The 19,745-nt window shown below is 44.6% G+C and overlaps 1 protein-coding gene across 1 annotated transcript in view; it reads right to left on the reverse strand.

Moving 5' to 3' along the window:
* lama1 (laminin, alpha 1) overlaps window positions 1-19,745 on the reverse strand; it is a 273,548-nt gene that overhangs the window by 34,348 nt on the left and 219,455 nt on the right. Inside the window, exons 50-54 of the mRNA XM_055633912.1 lie at window positions 15,164-15,308; window positions 14,120-14,261; window positions 12,383-12,497; window positions 10,623-10,793; window positions 1,630-1,781 (exon numbers count right to left, since the gene is read on the reverse strand). Coding sequence (XP_055489887.1) covers window positions 1,630-1,781; window positions 10,623-10,793; window positions 12,383-12,497; window positions 14,120-14,261; window positions 15,164-15,308 — 725 coding nt within the window. The remainder of the gene's footprint in view (window positions 1-1,629; window positions 1,782-10,622; window positions 10,794-12,382; window positions 12,498-14,119; window positions 14,262-15,163; window positions 15,309-19,745) is intronic.

Below are 19,745 nucleotides of genomic sequence, written 5' to 3' on the forward strand. Positions count from 1 at the left end.
AAAATGAAGTGGTACAACATACTGCAATAAGATATATGCGATGTATTAATGTAATTTACTGTACTGCTAATACAAATAAAATAATAATAAAAAAAAAAATAAAAAGTCAAGGTGGCAAAAATGATTCTGTTGACCCAGTTGCCTGTAACATGTATCCAATTATTTCAGATATTATGGAGAGAACAATGGTCAAGAAACTGCATCATGAACTATCGGTTTATCAGGTTAAAATGAGATAGGTATGTAGGGATTCAATATAGCAGGTGCCCACACACTCTGGCCATGGCGTGAGCAGTGGGCACAGTGATTACAGGGCTCTCGAATCTCCCCATGTGAGTAGTTTCCCAAAAAAGGTCACAAAGTGCTGGAGTAACTCAGCAGCTCAGGCAGCATCTCTGGAGAGTATGGATGGGTCGGGTCAAGACTCTTCTTCCCGATATCTCCTCAGGGAAGTGGGTTGTGACTGACTTCCAGGCCAGCGTTACCAAAACCCAAGGAGGCTGCCATTGTACAGCTGTTAAAGGAAAAATGACTTTACCTGGAACAGATATTGGGAGGAAAGGAAGGCAAATTCCCAGCCACTTTGCCACCCACCTCAGAAAAAACCTCCAGGAGGGTGGTGAATCTGTGGAACACAGATGGCTGTGGAGGCCAAGTCATTGGGTATTTATAAAGGGGAGGTTGATAGGTCCTTCATTAGTAAGGGTGCCGCCGGTTACAGGGTGACGGCAGGAGAATTGGGGCAGAGGGGGAAAATAGATCAACCATGATCAAATGGCGGAGCAGACTCAATGGTCCGAATGGTCTAATTTTGCTCCTGTGTCTTATGATTGTATGATGTCTGTGCCACCCCTCTGTTGTTGCTATGAATCATCTGATGTGGTGAAATTTACACCTTCTGGAAACCCACGGGGTTTAGACACTAACTACTCAGTTAAAAAAGTGGGATGGCTATTCTCAAGAGAAGTTCCCATCTGAGTTCATAAAACATTCAGGAAGCTTTTGCTAATAACGGCAATTCACTTAGATGTATTTACACTTGTTCCTCCACTGTTTGGACTGTGTCAAAAACTAACAAGATCAGCAAGATGGCACTGACTATCTAGCAGGTAGGAAATGCAATAGCAATTTGTGGACTTTATTGTAAGTCCGGTGCTTGAAAGGAATGTAAAGGGTCCAGTGGTACAAATGCCACAATGCACAGCATCTGCAGTTCCTTCCTACACAGCGAGTACTTTTCCTATCCAAGGCCGCCATGCATCACTTCATCATCAACCTAGGTGGAGAGAAAGTTGGCTTACAGGGTGCTGTAAAGAAAGAAAAAGTAAGCAACAAAGACCGCAGAGGGAGCAAGTGCAGTCAAAATATCTGTGGGAGTCAGTTAGTTGATGTCAGGCAAAAGTTCTCGCTGTGTAGGAAGGAACTGCAGATGCAGTTTACACTGAAGATAGACACAAAATGCTGGAGTAACTCAGCAGATCAGGCAGCATCTCTGGAGAAAAGGAAAAGAGGCAAGTCCTTGCTTGCTGCCCAGGAATGAAAAGCAATGAGAGGAGACCTCTCCTTTTGACCTTTTTCTCATTTCACTTGCAACATCTTGATGCTGCCCTCTGACTGGCCCACACATACCTTTTGTTCCTGGTGAGTATGATGGAGTGTTCCTGCCCATCGCTGTATGTTCCTGATGGAGACCTGGCAACAACTCTCCTGGTGTTGACTCCATCTCCAGTATTTATGTGAGCTTCCACACGCCCATCGATGATCATAATGCTGACGAACGGCTGCAGATGCAGAAGAAATTGGTAGAAAATCTTAGCTATGCAGGCTATAAATAATCCTCCAAATCTGCCCCAAAGTCACCTTGCTGCCCTCTGATGTTACACTGTGTAAATCTGACACTCATCATTCATGAGGTCATGGGCTCCTGCCACACGACACATCTGGTATGATGGCAGCACAGTAGCCATTAGAGTCATAGAGTCATACAGCAAGGAAACTGGCTCTTCGGCCCAATTTGCCCATGCCGACCAACATGCCCCATGTACTAGTCCCATCTGCCTGTGTTTGGCCCATATAGCTTGAAACCTATTCTATCCACGTACCTGTCGTTGTGATATTCCTGCCTCATCTACCTCCTCCCGCAGCTCGTTCCATACACCCACCATGTAATGTAAAAAAGGTTTCCCCACAGATTCTTACTTGGGGGCAGCACGGTGATAGTGATGTTGCCTTACAGTGCCAGAGATCTGGGTTTGATCCTGACGACAGGCACTGTCTGTACATTCTCACTGCGAACACGTGGGTTTTCTCAGGATGCTCCGGTTTCCTCCCAGACTAAAGACGTCCAGGTTCGCAGGTCATTGACTTTGGTAAAAATGTAAATTGTCCCTAGGGTGTAGGATAATGCTAGTTATATATATATATATATATATATATATATATATAGTAGGATAATGATAGACTACCATAGATTTTATCACTACCACAATATTTAATATGTAAAAGAATATGTGATTCTGTTACATTCTGTTTGTAGTTTGTTTGGCTGTTTGTTTGTTTGTTTGTCTTTTTGCACAAAGTCCGCGTGCATTGCCACTTTTCATTTTACTGCACATCTCGTATGTGTATGTGACGAATAAACTTGACTTGACTTAACTTGATAATGCACTCACCCCCATCGACGTGTATGAGGCACTGAGCAGGTTAATGCACGACTGGCCCTGACGGCATCCCCGGGCGCGTCCTCCAGGCCCGTGCTGCACAGCTGACAGACGTCTGGACTGACATCTTCAACCTGTCACTTGCCCAAGCAGTTGTCCCCATGTGCCTTTAAACCACCTCCATCGTGCCGGTGCCAAAACACTCCACTGCGGCAAGTCTCAACGACTTCCACCCAGTCGCACTTACTCCCATCATCACCAAGTGCTTCGAGAGGCTGGTCCTGGCACACCTCAAAGGCTGCCTACCTCCCACACTGGATCCCTATCAGTTTGCCTACCGCAAGAACAGGAGTACGGAGGATGCCATCTCTACGGCACTTCACTCCGCCCTCTCCCACCTCGACAACAGAGATACCTACGTGAGAATGCTGTTCATCGATTACAGCTCAGCATTCAACACCATTATACCATCTAAACTGATCACCAAACTCGGTAACCTGGGCATCGACCCCTCCCTCTGCAACTGGATACTGGACTTTCTAACCAACTCCAGTCTGTTAGGTCAGACAAGCACACCTCTACAACCCTCACCCTGAACTGAGGGTTCCACAGGGCTGTGTGCTGAGCCCCCTCCTCTACTCCATCTTCAACTACGACAGAGTATGCAGATGATACAATGGAGATTGGCCTCATCAGTGACAACGATGAGTCGGCCTATAGGGAGGAGGTCCAGCTCCTAGCAGCATGGTGCGCTGACACCAACCTGGCCCTTAACTCCAAGAAGACCAAGGAGCTCATTGTCGATGACAGAAGGTCTAGGGGTGGCACGCACACTCCCATCCACAATAACGGGACGGAGGTGGAGCGTGTTTCCAGCTTCAGGTTTCTGGGGGTCAACATCTCCGATGACCTCTCTTGGACCTACAATACCTCAATACTGATCAAGAAGGCTCACCAGCGTCGCTTCATCCTGAGGAAACTAAAGAAGATTCTGGAGAACTTCAACCGCTGCGCCATCGAGAGCACCCTAAAGGGCCTGACCTACCAGCATGCGACTCCATGCAGCAAGCGCGACCTAACGTGGTCGCTTGAGCCGTGCGGCCTCGTGGGGCCGGTCCCACTTCGATCGCTGGAGCCGTATGGAGTTGTGCGGAGTCCCGACATCACGCGGGGCTACGGGAAAACTGACAGTGTTCAAAACGTCCGCGCGGCAACTGCCTTGAGACCGTATTCACCGCCTCGATAGGAATACGCAGCGTCTTAATGCCGTACACAGCTCGAAATTCACGTCACTCACTCGACCTCCGCGCGGCCCCCCGCTTCCAGTTTGGTCGCGCTTGCTGCATGCAGTCGCATGCTCGTGGGACTGGCCCTTTACTAACTGTATCACAGTATGATATGGCAACTGCTCTGTCTGACCGGACAGCGTTGCAGAGGGTGGTGAAAATTGCCCAACGCATCACCGGTTTCTCACTCCCCTCCATTGAGTCTGTCCAGAGCAAGCGATGTCTGCAGAGGGCGCGCAGCATCGTCAAGGACTGCTCTCACCCCAACCACAGACTGTTTACCCTCCTCCCATCTGGGAGGCGCTACAGGTCTCTCTGTTGCCGGACCAGCAGGTTCAGGAACAGCTTCTTCCCTGCGGCTATTACACAACTTAACTCTGCACCTTGGTGATTGGCATTCATCCCCCCCCCCCCCCCCCCCCCCCCCCCCCCCCCCGGACACTCCTTCCCCCAGTGACTGATCTCCCCTCCCCCCCCCGAATATTGCACTACTGCTACTGTATGTACATATATATATATTTTACTGTCCCATTATTCTGTGTTCACACTTCTGGGTGAGTTGCTAACTGCATTTTGTTGTCTCTGTACTTGTACACTGCACAATGACAATAAAGTTTGAATCTGAATCTGTATAAGGGGATGGCAAGTCAGCGGGGGGTCGGTGGGCCGAAGTGCCTGCTTCTGCACTGAATGTCTTAAAGGAAAACAAAACAAAATCTTTCCCTCTTCACTGTAAACTGATGCCTGTACTTTGTTGTCGGTCCGTCCCTCGAATGTAATGCAAAAGCTGCAATGGTGGAGATGCAATGCCAACATTGAATGCCACAATGCATTGTACTAACTGAAACCCACAACATTCTGCCACATTACTCTCAGATGGAGAGGAAGTTCGCTCACAGTGGCTGTGAAGAATGAGATGGAAGCACAAAATAACTCAGAAACAGAAAGGAAAATGAGAGGAAGAGAGAAAACAAAAAGGTAACGAGAGAAAAGAATGAAGTTAGTTATTATGACCAATTAAAATCAGCAGGTGCTGTCTTCAAGACCTCCTTTTGTGATTGATGCAGTTTGAGATTCTGAACTATTATGTTTCTGATGAGGTAATGTCTTGATTCAGGCCTTTGATATGTAACTAACACTACACTGCCAGTCCTACTCTCAGTGGCACCAAGGCACAGATTCCAGCTGATGCATTACTGCCTCCATCTAAGATATATAAGAAGGAACTGCAGATGCTGGTTGATACCGAAGGTAGATACAAAGTGCTGGAGTAACTCAGCAGGTCAGGCAGCATATTAGTTTAGTTTAGAGATACAGTCCAAAAACATGCCCTTTGGCCTACAGAGTCCGCGCCGATCAGTTCTACATTAGAACCATCCTACACACTAGGGACAATTTACAATTTTTATCGAAGCCTGTTCCATTTTTGGGAGTGTGGGTGGAAACCGGAGCACCAGAGAAAACCTGGTCACGGGGCGAATATACAAACTTCGGACAGACAGCACCCGAGATCAAGATCGAACCTAGGTCTCTGGTGCTGTAAGGCAGCAGCTCTACCGCTGCACCACCGTGACCCCTTCGGAGAAAAAGGGTGGGTGATGTTTCAGGTCGGCACCCTTCTTCACGCTGAAAGTAGCGGGGGGAGGGAAACTGGAGATTGGAAAAGGTCAGAACAAATCAGGGCTGGCAACAGTTGACCAAGGAAGGGTGGAGCCCATCATGGCCCATTGTTGGCTAGGGAACAGGTGATAACAAAGGGATACATGGATGTGAACAGTCAAACGAGTAGGATGACTAGGTGGGGGCGGGGGGAGGAAGAGAGAGAATGCAGGGGTTACTTGAAATTGAGTATAAAAGTTCAATCATGTTGCAGTATCATGTTTCTTTCATGTACCTTATCATCAGAGCTGCCAAGTTTTGTCAGAGCATTTCAGCATTCTAGTACCTGAGGAAATCAGTATTTTTACACTGAGGAAATCAGTATATTTACACTGTGCCATTTTGCTGAAAAAAGTGTTATTTTTTATGTGCGGTCATACCCATGTAAGAGTATGCAAGAATGCATAACTTTGCTACCAATTGACATGTCTTTCTTTTTTTTTCTCTTTGTAAACTGCTGTTTGAATGGCTGCTTCCTGCTTTTAGCACCAGATGCTGATGTGGAAGCCATTTTGGAAGCCTCCCTCTCCCTCCCTCGCTCTCTCTCACTCTCCCTCTCCCCCTCCCTCTCGCTCTCCCACCTCCCTCTTCCTCCCCCTCCCTTTTTCCCTCTCCCTCCCTCTTTTCCTCCCACCCTCCCTCTCTCTTCCTTCTCTCCTTCCTTTTTTTCTCCCTCCCTCTCTTATTCCTCCCTCCCGCTCACTCCCTCTCTCCTTCCATCTCCCTCTCCCCCTCCCCTAACAGTCTGTGACCCACAGCGCTGTGGCCATAGTGCTATGGGTAAAGCCCATAGCCCTATGTGTAAAGACAATAGCGCTCCCACCTGGAGCGCTATTTTTTAGAACCCATAGCGCTACTCGTTGAAATTTCCACACGTTAAACTGACAGCGTTGTTTAAACCTGTTGCGGGGCAGGCAGATCAAAGCTTACAAAAATAATCATCCAGATCTTGAAATTTAAAATACTAATAGATTTAATCTGCTATAATGTTTAGAGGTATAGTATGACATTTTATATCCTTGCATTTTTTTAAGCAGCAAGATGAAACAGGAAGTCGGGCTGATTTTTAAAAATTCCTTATTTTACAAAGCAAATCCGTACATCTGTATTCTGATAGTATTTCCGTACAAAATACGGAAAATCCATACTACTTGGCAGCTCTGTATCATGTATTTATACACTGTAAATGGATCGATTGTAACTTGCATGGGCTTTCTGCTGACTGTTGAGCATGTGACAAAAGCTTTTCACTGTACCTTGGATCACGTGACAATCAACTAAGCTGAACAGTTACATACAACGTCGTTGAGGCCGCATTTAGAGAATTGTGTTCAGTTCTGGGCATCGTGTTACAGGAAAGATGTTGTGAAGCTGAATAGGGTGTAGAGATTTATGAGAATGTTGCCAGGACTCAAGGGTCAGAACTATAGGGAGAGGTTAAGCAGGCTAGCATTCTATTTCTTGGAGAGCAGGAAGATGAGGGGTGATCTTATAGAGGTGTACAAAATCATGAGAGGAATTGATCGGGTAGACACACGGAGTCTCTTGCCAAGAGTAAAGGAATCAAGAACCAGAGGACATAGGTTTCAGGTGAGGAGGTAAAGATTTAATAGGAACCTGAGGGGTAATGTTTGCACACAGAGAGTGGTGGGTGTCTGGTACAAGTTGCCAGAGGAGGTAGTTGAGGCAGGTAGTTTTGCAATGTTTAAGAAACATTTGGACAGGTGCATGGATAGCACAGGTTATGATCTGGATGAGGGAATTGAAGGCAATATCTCCAAGTTTGCGGATGACACTAAGCTGGGGGGCAGTGTTAGCTGTGAGGAGGATGCTAGGAGACTGCAGGGTGACTTGGATAGGCTGGGTGAGTGGGCAAATGTTTGGCAGATGCAGTATAATGTGGATAAATGTGAGGTTATCCATTTTGGTGGCAAAAACAGGAAAGCAGACTATTATCTAAATGGTGGCCGATTGGGAAATGGGGAGATGCAGCGAGACCTGGGTGTCATGGTACACCAGTCATTGAAGGTAGGCATGCAGGTGCAGCAGGCAGTAAACAAAGCGAATGGTATGTTAGCTTTCATTGCAAAAGGATTTGAGTATAGGAGCAGAGAGGTTCTACTGCAGTTGTACAGGGTCTTGGTGAGACCACACCTGGAGTATTGCGTACAGTTTTGGTCTCCAAATCTGAGGAAGGACATTATTGCCATAGAGGGAGTGCAGAGACGGTTCACCAGACTGATTCCTGGGATGTCAGGACTGTCTTATGAAGAAAGACTGGATAGACTTGGTTTATACTCTCTAGAATTTAGAAGATTGAGAGGGGATCTTATAGAAACTTACAAAATTCTTAAGGGGTGGACAGGCTAGATGCAGGAAGATTGTTCCCGATGTTAGGGAAGTCCAGGACAAGGGGTCACAGCTTAAGGATAAAGGGGAAATCCTTTAAAACCGAGATGAGAAGAACTTTTTTCACGCAGAGAGTGGTGAATCTCTGGAACTCTCTGCCACAGAGGGTAGTTGAGGCCACTTCATTGGCTATATTTAAGAGGGAGTTAGATGTGGCCCTTGTGGCTAAGGGGATCAGGGGGTATGGAGAGAAGGCAGGTACGGGATACTGAGTTGGATGATCAGCCATGATCATATTGAATGGCGGTGCAGGCTCGAAGGGCCGAATGGCCTACTCCTGCACCTAATTTCTATGTTTCTATGTTTCTATGGAGGGATAAGGGCCAAACACGTAGGTGGGACTAGTGTAGACGTATGTTGGTCAGTGTAGGCAAGTTGGACTGAAATGCCTGTTCCCACGCTGCATGACTCTAGAGGAATCAACGCTCAAACTGCTGGGTTGTAAGGGTCTACCTAAAGGCCTGCAGGTGATGAAATCCAGACAACAAGCAATGTGCTGGAGAAACCCAGCGGCTCGAGCAACATCTGTTTCTCACAGAGGGTGGTCGACCAGCTGAGTTCATCCTGAAGATAGTTTGTTGCTCTGCAAACATAATGATGTTTGAATGTTGAGATCCAGCCATGATATACTTGAAAATCCTTCACATTATACACAGCATTTGTTCATCTCAGCTGCTGTTCCTTATAATGATAGAAAGATAACAGTGGGATCTAGTTCGAGACAGAAATTGGGCGCGCAAGAGTGAAATTACTGTTGTAATGGCAGCTTGTAGATAATACTTCAGTATGCTACTGATATAACTCGTTTTGAGTTTGATAGTTTTGAAGTTGTTTACTTTTATAATTAGGAATTCAAATGATTAAGTAGGAGAAATGGAATTTACTTTACAGATCAGTGGATGGGAACTAATCGCAATAAAAAATTAAAGAGTAGATTGCATTTAAAACACCATTAAATGCATTTCAAAGCAATTAAGTGTATGGAAAGTGATTTCAGATATTCCTCTGAGATTTGACTTTATAAGCCTAAGCTGTTATTTCATTTTAAAACCATTTGCTTTCAGCAAAGTAAACAAAGATGTGGCAAAATTATCAGTCTACATGTGCCTTTTTTGTTCACTAATTACTGAGCTTTGAAAGTTCATGCTTTATTTATCTTAACAATGACTTGTATTTGTTTAATGGCTTTAAAGTAGCAAAATGACCAAAGGCCCTTCGCAGGAAGTGTTAGCATGACGTCACTACAAGCCTGATGGCTATAGCATTGGGCAAAGAAGACTGAAAGGAGAGAGCAAAACAGAGGGGTTTACGGGGATGCAGAGCAAAGGGCTTCAGCAATAGAAGGGAGGATAGTGGAGCAGATGAAATCGAGGATCGTTAGGACAGCAGATTGAGAGGGATGCAGGTCAGGAGATAAAGAACAAGGAAAGAGAGGGGGAAGAGGAGGGGAAGGGGAGGGTTTAGTTTAGAGATACAGCATGGAATCAGGCCATTTGGCCCACCAGGTCCAGGCTGACCATCAATCACCCGTACACTAGTTCCAAGTTATCCCATGGTTGCATCCTTCACACTAGGGGCAATTGCTCAGAAGCCGATCAAGCGACAAATTTGCATGTCCTTGGAATGTAGGGGGAAACCGGAGCACTCGGGGGAAGTCCACGCGATAACAGGGAGAACATGCAAACTGCACACAGACAGCCCCCGAGGTCAGGATCAAACCAGGAGTCAATTTAAGCTGAATGGCCTTTGTTATCTAATAGACTTGCCTGTCATTGATTTATAGAATTATAATTGTTCTGCACTGAAATTATCCCTCCCGGCCCAACTTGTCATTGCCAATCATTGCCTTTCTACATTAACCCTATTTGCTTGCAATAAGCCCTGTATTTCTGTACTCCTCTCTTATCCAGCTACCTGTCCAATTGTCAGAATAATGATACAGAATTTCCCCTGTACAAAGCCACGTTGATTCCTCCTAAACAGTTCCCATCTTTCCCAGTGAAGATAAGCCCACATCCCTTGGAACTTTTTCCAATCATTTCCCTTCTGCTGTTGCAAGGTTCTGTAGTTTGCTGGCTTATTATAACTGCCCGTTTTGAATAAGGAAACATTTGCTGTCCACTGTCTTCCCAGATAGTCCTGCAAATATTTCATAGTTCCCATCTGAAAGTAATTCCAGGACTTCTTTCCACCACATGAGAGGAATAGATTGCGTAGATGCGCGGAGTCTCTTGTCCAGAGTAGGGGAATCAAGAACCAGAGGACATAGGTTTAAGGCGACAGGCGAAAGATTTAATAGGAACTTAAGGGTATCTTTTTCACCCAAAGGGTGGTGGGTGTATGGAACGAGCTGCCGGAGGAGGTAGTTGAGGTAGGTACTTCAATGTTTAAGAAACACTTAGTCAGGTACATGATTGGACAGGTTTAGAGGGATATAGGCCAAATACAGGCAGGTGGGACTAGTGCAGATGGGACATGTTGGTCGATGTGGTTAAGCAGTGCCGAAGAGCCTCTTTGACACATCCTCCCATGGTAGGTTCCAGGTCTGATCCGAGATCATTTTCATCACCAGCTCTCTCTAACATTTCCCTTCCTCCGCTGGACTCACCAATTTTGTCTGCCGCCGATTACGACCTCCAGTTGACTTGCCCAGACCAGCCACAATCAGCCCAGTGTCATTCTTGGTGGAAAATGTCACCATTAACTTCGCCTCCAATGGTAGGACCTTGGGTCGTAACTGAATGTACCCATCACTGAAAATGCTCACACTCCGAATAGGCTGTTTAAAAAAAAAAAATTACATTTAGTTGAAAGCATTTCTATAGGTACCCTGGTCCTGGGATCTGCATTCTCCATCCTATCACTTTTGCTGTCCAAATCCTAACTATTCGCTGTGCAAATCTATGCAAGTCAGCACTGGATCTGTTGCCAGTCACCTGATTGGCAATTCCCGCCCGGGTTAAGACAGGATTGCCTTCCTGGGAAGAGTTCAAAATCTGAGCTGCTTGTCGGTAGGAACTGAACAAAAAACAGACGAGGGAGAGAATGACAGAAACGACAGGGTCGGGATTATACGCAGACTTGGGAGGAGCGGCCTCACTGCCTCGGTGAGTGAGCGGGTGAGTCTGCTCAGTGTTTCCAGCTCTGCTTGACCAGGGAGGAGGTGGGAATGGAAAGCAAGTGGAAATGCCCCGTTCCCAGTGGGCAAAAGATGCCTGCAGTCCCCCAGAGACTGGCAAACCCATGCCAACCTTCTTCTTATGTAGTACAGGATGTCAATAAATTGTGTGTTCATAACCCGGGCAGGACCTTTGGAACTGTGACCTCCACCATCGACTATCAGACATTAGAAACAATTTCTCCATCTCAGCCCTCCAGGATTTTAAAAGCATCTTAACCTCTTCACTGGTGTTCTGTAACTCAAGCCAGGATTACTGAGTTTTGGATTACTCTTTCAGATTTCGAGCGACAATTCGAATTCTCAAAAGCCCACTTACAAAATGTTTGCTTTATATTTCATTCTCTTAGAATATGTTTACAAGGATGTTGACCGGACTTAAGGGCCTGAGCTATAGGGAGAGGTTGGGCAGGCTAGGACTTTATTCTTTGGAGTACAGGAGGATGAGCGGAAATCTTATAGATGTGCACAAAATCATGAGGGGAATAGATCATAAGGTCATAAGTGATGGGAGCTGAATTAGGCCATCGGCCCATCAAGTCTACTCGGCCATTCAATTAAGCTGATCCACCTCTCCCTCCTAACCCCATTCTCCTGCCTTCTCCCCATAACGCCAGACACCCGATAGGGTAGATGCACTGTCTTTTACAGATCCAGAGGACATAGGTTTAAGGTGAGAGAGGTGACATTGTGGGCCAAGGGTCTGTTCCTGTGCTGCACTGCTCTATGTTCTGTGTAAAGGGGATACATTTGTCACAGGTAGGAGTGTTGTGAAGATTCACTAGGTCCCTGGGCTGGCAGGATCACCAAATGAAGAGAGACTTGGCTACTATTCTTGACATTTAAGTAGAATGAGAGGTCATTTCAGTTAAACTTGTTCTTCAGAGCTTGGCAGGTAGACACAAGAAAGATTTCTTTGTGGCATTTGGGGCAAGTACATGGAAACATTTCAAATCAGATGTTGGTGAATCTTTGTAATTCTCTATCTTCTCGGGCTGAGTTATTTGAACTTGGAAATCAATAGATATTGTGTATCAAAGGATCTCAGGGGAGATATGGACAGTAAAAGTGGCATGAGGTGGAGAAGAACAGCCATGATCTTGAAGTAGCCTTGTGGGGCCTGATGGCTTACATCTTGTCCTTATGATTTTTTGGAGGAAAGTTCTTTATTTATTCTACTTCAGTTTTACCTCAAGCAAACAACCTCTCTTCACACCCAAGGAATTCCTCAGCAGGTCAAACGTAGATCGGTAAATCTCCACCTTCTTTAGGCAGCCCACAAATGATTTACTGAGAACTTCTTTCCTGCAAAACAGCCAATAGTTGAATTAAGAACACGAGTTGGTGACAGCTTCACTCCAGTGCTGTTGATTAACATATCAATGGTTTGGTTCAGTTTAGTTTAGAGATTTGGCATGAAAACAGGCACTTCTGCCCACTGAGTCCGCGCTGACCCGTACACTAGCACTATAGGGACAATTTACAGCTTACCAATGACAATTAACCTACAATCCGGTACATCTTTGGCGTGTGGGAGGAAACCGGAATACCTGGGGAAAACACATGTAGGTCACAGTGAGTACGTACAAACCCCGTACAGACAGAACCCGTGGTCAGGATCAAACCTGGGTCTCTGGCGCTGTAAGGCAACAACTCTACCGCTGCGCCGATTGGGAAAAAATAAAATGCAGCAAATGCTGCAAATCGGACATTAAAGCAGAAAGTGCTGGATATATTCAGCAGGTCAGGCAGCAGATCAGAGATGGAGAAGACAAAAAAAGGTGCATTTCAAGGTTTTCTTTACTCCTCCCAAGGTCAGCGACCCAAAATGTTAACATTTCCTCTCTCCACAGATGCTGTCTGACCTGCTGAGTATTTAAAGCTATTGCTATTTTTATGGTAAGAGGTTGAACATGTTAATTTTATTTATGGTGCAGAAAGCTCATCACCAAGGCAAACAATATTGCTCCACTAATGAAGGAGGATGGATTGTAAATGGTTTATGGGGGGTGAACAGTTGGATGAATTTTTCCTAGCTTGCACCCAATAAGATGATATTGAAAAATGAATATGGTTGAAACACTTCTTCCATCGTTGAGATTTAGTAAGTTCAGGATAAAAAATATTGTTGCAGACTTTTATACATCTTTAATATGAATAAAAATGAGAAGGTAATCATGCCAGAACTCGAACATTAATCAAAAAGTGTAAAAATGCAGTATTGTAAATCGTAAATAATAACAGAAACTGTTGGAGATATTTCGTAAGTTAGGCAGCATCTATGGAAAGAGATGCAAAGTTAATATTTCAGGTCCATGACCTTTCATCAGACTTAGAACTGGGATACATTCTAAATTGCAGAGAAGATAATTGGATGCAGCAGATAATGGGAATATCTACTAGAGTGTGGACACCAAAAAAGTCTGATCAGACAGAAACTGATGGTACTAACTAAGAGAAGATGGTGAAGGCTTGCTAATTGAAACCCAAACTGTACTGAAATACAGCGAAACGCTTTTGTCTGCGTGCTATCCAGTCAAAAAAGACTATGCACGAGTACAATCAAGCCGCCCACAGTGCAAAGATAAAAGCTAAAGAGTATAATTTTTAGTGGGAATATATAATGTTGAAGTCAGATTAAAGAAGATTCAAAGGTCCAACATGGTAGATGGGAGGATCCTTGCTAGCTGATGAGAGTCAGTTGCCTTATCACAGCTGGTCAGAAATTGTTCCTGAATTTGGAGATATGGGTTTCCATATAATTGGAATTAACTTAAACCACAGTGTAAAGCAGCCAGGTTAGTTACATTTGATACAGGATCAAAACAACAAAGCTGTAGTTACTGGAAGTTTGCAGTGCCATATCTTGTTATATACAGCGAGACTTGTATTGGTAGAGCAATCTTGGCTGCTAACACATTAAATACCTGTAACTTCTGGAACGAGGTAGTCCACCAATGTATATTGGATCTTTATGCCCACGATTGAGATCTGAAGCGGTTCCAGGCGATTCTCCTTGTATGGTTTCTCGGTCCGTTGAATTAAAAGGGTTCATGACAGCCAACACACCTACAAAATTCATAGAGATACTTTTTTGAAACGTTTCTGGTGACAAGATGCCACTGAGCAAAAGAAAAGGTCTATGTTTGTGCCAGAGGAAGATGCACCAAACTGCAGATGGGGGAATCTTAAGAAGAAAAAGCAAACTGTTGGAGGAATTCAAATATTCAAGCAGCATCTCATTGAGTCATACAGTGCGGAAACAGGGCCTTCAGCCAAACCTGCCTATGCCAACCAACATGCACCATCGACAGTATTCCCACCTACCTGCGTTTGGCCCATATCCCTCTGTGGAGGGAAATAGACAGATAACGTTCTGGGTTGGAACCCTTCTTCGCGTCGCTATCCATTTCCCCCCACAGATGCTGCCTGACTCACCGAGTTCTAGTAATATTTGTTTGTGTCTGTGGAGACACAAGGAACTGCAGATGCTGGCATCTGGAGCAAAACAGCGGGTCGTGCAGGATCTGAGCAGGAAATAGACAGGAGACGTTTCTGGTCAGGACCCTTCTTCAGACTGATTGTAGTAGAGAGGGGAAAGCTGGGAGAGAGGTGGCAAGGTGAGACTAAGCCTGGCAAGTGATAGGTGGATACAGGTGAGAGGAGTTTGAATGGGTGGAGCAAGTGAGAAAGGCAGGAGACATCTATGTTGGCGCCTCTGATTGCAGTGGAAGTGGTATTCAACATGCACCAACTTCTCCCTATGTAACAAGAAGTGAAAACAGAAGCTAGTCACTGGTGTGCTCAACATAGCAGTGATCCCTCTTGGGAAATATGACCATCAGTTGACAACGGTTATAACGTTGTTCGTGGCTGGATATCTTGCACATATTGCACATTCTTTCAAATGTTAATCAACCCTGCAATGAAGAGAAAGAATGGGGGAATGGCTCATTGCCTGGCAGTCTTACCAAGTTTGCGGTTACGTTGAAATGCAATTTTGAACCAAGTTCCGTTGTTGTATCGTTTCTTGGACATGAGGGCCAGAACTCCGGAACCGAGGTCAAAGGTTACCCGTACTTTCCCATCTGCCATCTCTACAGCTAGGAAGTCTCTCTGGTAAAAGATAATCAATCGCAGGGGCATCAGCTCAATATTTATAGCAAAGCAGTGAATCATCAGTCAACAATTTTCATTATTATTGGAACCTGAATTTGGTTAACGGAACGACGAACACATGAATAGTACCTTTGACAGCCCTGGGAAGTTGCAAAATGTGTTATTGCTCGTGAAGTGTTTTCACTGTTGTCATTTGGGAAATATGGCAATCAAATAGCAGCGAAAAAGAATTAAACACAACTTCTTCATCTTGCAACCCAAAAATCCAAGAGGAAGTTCGATGAGTGTATAAAGGATCATGTCTGGTTTAGATAGGAATGACAGAATAAGAAAGCTGTTTTCACTCATGGATGATTTAATGACTGAGGGCGTAGAGTTAAAACGTTGCACAAAAGTTTCGAGAAATCTGTGAGGAAAAGCTTTATGTAGAGTGTGGTTCTGATCTGGAATTCACTGCCTGTGGTGAAGGTGGAAACAGAATCCAGCAGTGGCTTCAAAAGGAATTGGAAAGACACGCAGTTTTGGTCATCCCATTCCAGGAAGGATGTGGAGGCTTTGTAGAGGATGCAGAATAGTTTATATATGCTGCCTGGATTAGAGGGTACAAGTTAAAAAGAGAGGTTGGGCAAACCTGGATTCTTTTCTCATGAGCTTGAGAGGTTGAGGGGAGGCCGGATGGAATGGTATAAAATTATGAGAGGCATAGATAGGGTAGACAGTCAGAACCTTTCTCCCAGGGTGGAAATGTCCAAGACTAGAGGGCAAAGCTTTAAGTGAAAGGGCCAGAGTTTAAAAGAGATGTGTAGCACGTTTTATTTTCACACATAGTGGTGGATGACTGGAATACATTCCTAGGTGTGGTGATGGATGCAGACATGATGGTGGCTTTTAAGAGGGTTTTTAATAGGCACGTGGATCAGCAAGGACTGGAGGGATATGGAGCATGTGCAGGCAGAAGGGATTAGTTTAACTTGACATCATGTTCGGCACAGACACGGTAGCCAAGTGTCTGTTCCTGTGGTGTAAACATAGAAAAAAATTAGGTGCAGGGTAGGCCATTTGACCCTTCGAGTCTTTCAATATGATCATGGCTGATCATCCAAAATCAGTACCCCATTCCTGCTTTCTCCCCATATCCCTTGAGAGCCCTGAAAGCTATATCTAACTCTATTTTCAATACATCCAGTGAATTGACCTCCACTGCCTTCTGTTGCAGAGAATTCCACAATTGTATTGTTTTACAGTTGTACTTGGTGAGCCCACACCTGGAGTATTGCGTACAGTTTTGGTCTCCAAGCCTGAGGAAAGACATTCCTGCCATAGAGGGAGTACAGAGAAGGTTCACCAGACTGATTCCTGGGATGTCAGGACTTTCATATGAAGAAAGACTGGATAGACTCGGCTTGTACTTGCTAGAATTTAGAAGATTGAGGGGGGATCTTATAGAAACTTACAATATTCTTAAGGGGTTGGACAGGCTAGATGCAGGAAGATTGTTCCCGATGTTGGGGAAGTCCAGAACAAGGGGCCACAGTTTAAGGATAAGGGACCGAGATGAGAAAAACATTTTTCACACAGAGAGTGGTGAATCTCTGGAATTCTCTGCCACAGAAGGTAGTTGAGGCCACTTCATTGGCTATATTTAAAAGGGAGATAGATGTGGCCCTTGTGGCTAAAGGGATCAGGGGTTATGGAGAGGTCAGGTACAGGATACTGAGTTGGATGAACAGTCATGATCATATTGAATGGCGGTGCAGGCTCCTGCACCTATTTTCTATGTTTTATGTGGCATGAGAATGAGTTGCTGAACCATGGGGAAGGAGCAGGGGAATGTAAATGACGAGATTGACTCAATGGGTCAAATACATTCCGATCTCTACGATTCTAGATAATCGAGATAAATTGAGATAAAACTAGCTCTTCTTTGAAAGTAGTGAATGCCGATGCATTTAGTACATTTAAAACTTTGCTGGATAAATCTTCTGAAAATGGAGGTACTGAGTAAGAAAATGGGGTTGAGGCCAAAGATGAGAGAGGTCACTATCTTACTGAATGATGTTGTAAGGTCTTCTCCTACTTATGTTTCTATTACATTCTTAAAGGCAACCTTTTCAACACTGCAGTGTATTCCCCTGCACTGCACTAATATCTCAGCCAAGAACTCTGTGCTTGAGAGAGTGATCTGGGACTTGAACACATGTACTGATGCAGCAGAGAATGTTATCCATTGAAAAAAATGATGACAACGATATAGATCTGTGGCTCTGGCCCTTTTTTCTGTTACAAACTGTGTGGTTTTATTTACTTTTTATGGCAGGATCAGAAAAGGAAGCTGATAATAAATCATAAAACAGGGCACAATTCGGATTATTCACTCTGCCGAGAACAAACCTTCTCAGCTTCTCAGAAAATGAACTTACCCATCAGGGAAATATAGCCTCGGGCAGCTGTTTGGTTTCAAAATAAAAAAAATAAATAAAAAATCGATTTGCAAGTTTCATCTTTCTGATGTTTTACAGAGAGGGATTTCAATTGCAAGGGAATATCCAATGACGGGGAACTGACATGGAATGGGCTTCTAATAGAGGATCATAAATGGCCATGCTTAAACCAACACTGTGATACTATACAGGCTTCATGATGAAAGCAGCATAAGGATCTTGCACTCCAGAGTGAGATGGCACACAGTGATGCAGCATTGATGATTTGTTTCATGTTTGTCTGTTAGCAAACAACTGTACTCTTTAATCTTCCTTTAAATCAGTCAGGTTTCAACAGCAGAATTTCAGAGCGGGATAACACTCTTGTGGCTGAGGAGTGCTCATGTCAGAAATAGACTGTTCTGTTTCATGCTGGGATGGTGTCAAAGCTTCCTTGGAGATGACTGACTTTCAAGGACAAACTGTTACCGTGCAATTGTCCTGCCATAGGGCATTTTGCCAGAGATATAAGATGATAACAAAACAGGGACGTTTTCAGGCAATCAGATTTATATTTGATGGTGGGGTGGGTGGGAGATATTGGCTATGAACATAATTATATCACAGAACACAGCACAGGAACAGGCCCTTCAGTCCACAACATCTGTGCTGAACACGATGCCAAGGTAAACTAATCTCCAGATGTAGAAAACAAGAACTGCAGATACTGGTTTATACCAAAGATACTCACAATGTCCAGGAGTATGTCAGCGAGTCAGGCAGCATCTCTGGATGGGTGACATTTGGGGTTGGGATCCTTCTTCACGCTGAACTAAACTTTTTCTCTGCACGTGATCCAAATCTCTAATTTCCCTGCATGGCCATGTGCCTGCCTAAAAGACTCTTAAACACCACTATAGTACCTGCCACCACTAGCAGCAGATTCCAGGTGCCCAACACTCTGTGTAAGATCACATCTATCTTCTATATATTACTAAAATATTACTAAAACTCTGATCTTGACAGCTTTTGGCCCACTGTGCTGCGATTTCCGACAGAACGCTGCCACCTAGGGCCGTCATTTTTGGCCACCTCACTCAAAACCCCCCTCCACCTTAAAGGAGCAGAGGATTTTTCCCAACGATTACAAATCAGAGAGATATTAATGTTAAAAAAAAATCACCATTCTCTCTGCTGCCCCTGCTGGAGGGAGGGGGAGGGACTATAAAACCAGGAAGTGGTGTGCTTCACAGTCTCTTCATTATGGATGAAGCCAAGGGTCACGTCTCTCTGAGCTCTGAATAACAATGAACAAATGTCTACACAACTGTGAATCCCCTTAATGTGGTTTGAAAATGAAAATATGGTTTGTTTGAAGTAAAAAGGCACTGCCTGCAAATGGTTATTTGGGTGCTTTGGCTTGAAGTTGAAAGGCATTACTTACTGCAAATTGTGGCTTGAAGTTGAATGGCACTACTTACTGCAAATAGTGGCTTGGGTGCTTTGGCTTGAAGTTGAAAGCACTAACTGCAAATGGTGGCTTGGGAGCTTTGGTTTGAAGTTGAAAGGCACTGCAAATGGTGGCATTACAAGCTTCGGCTTGAAGTTGAAAGGCACTACTTACTGCAAATGGTGGCTTGGGTACTTCGGTTTTAAGTTGAAAGGCACTACTTACTGCAAATGGTGGCTTGGGTGCTTTGGCTTGAAGTTGAAAGGCATTACTTGCTGCAAATGGTGGCTTGGTTGCGTTGCTTGAAGTTGTAAGGCACTACTTTCTGCAAATGGTGGCTTGGGTGCTTTGGCTTGAAGTTGAAAGGCACTACTTACTGCAAATGGTGGTGTGGGTGCATTGGCTTGAAGTTGAAAGGCACTACTTACTGCAAATGGTGGCATGAAGTTGAAAGGCACTACTTACTGCAAATGGTGGCTTGGGTGCTTTGGCTTGAAGTTAAAAGGCACTACTGCAAATGCACTTACTTCCTGTTTGCATTTTATATTGATTTTAGATAAAACG

This window comes from Leucoraja erinacea, chromosome 4 (assembly GCF_028641065.1).
Source record: "Leucoraja erinacea ecotype New England chromosome 4, Leri_hhj_1, whole genome shotgun sequence".
NCBI lineage: Eukaryota > Metazoa > Chordata > Chondrichthyes > Rajiformes > Rajidae > Leucoraja > Leucoraja erinaceus.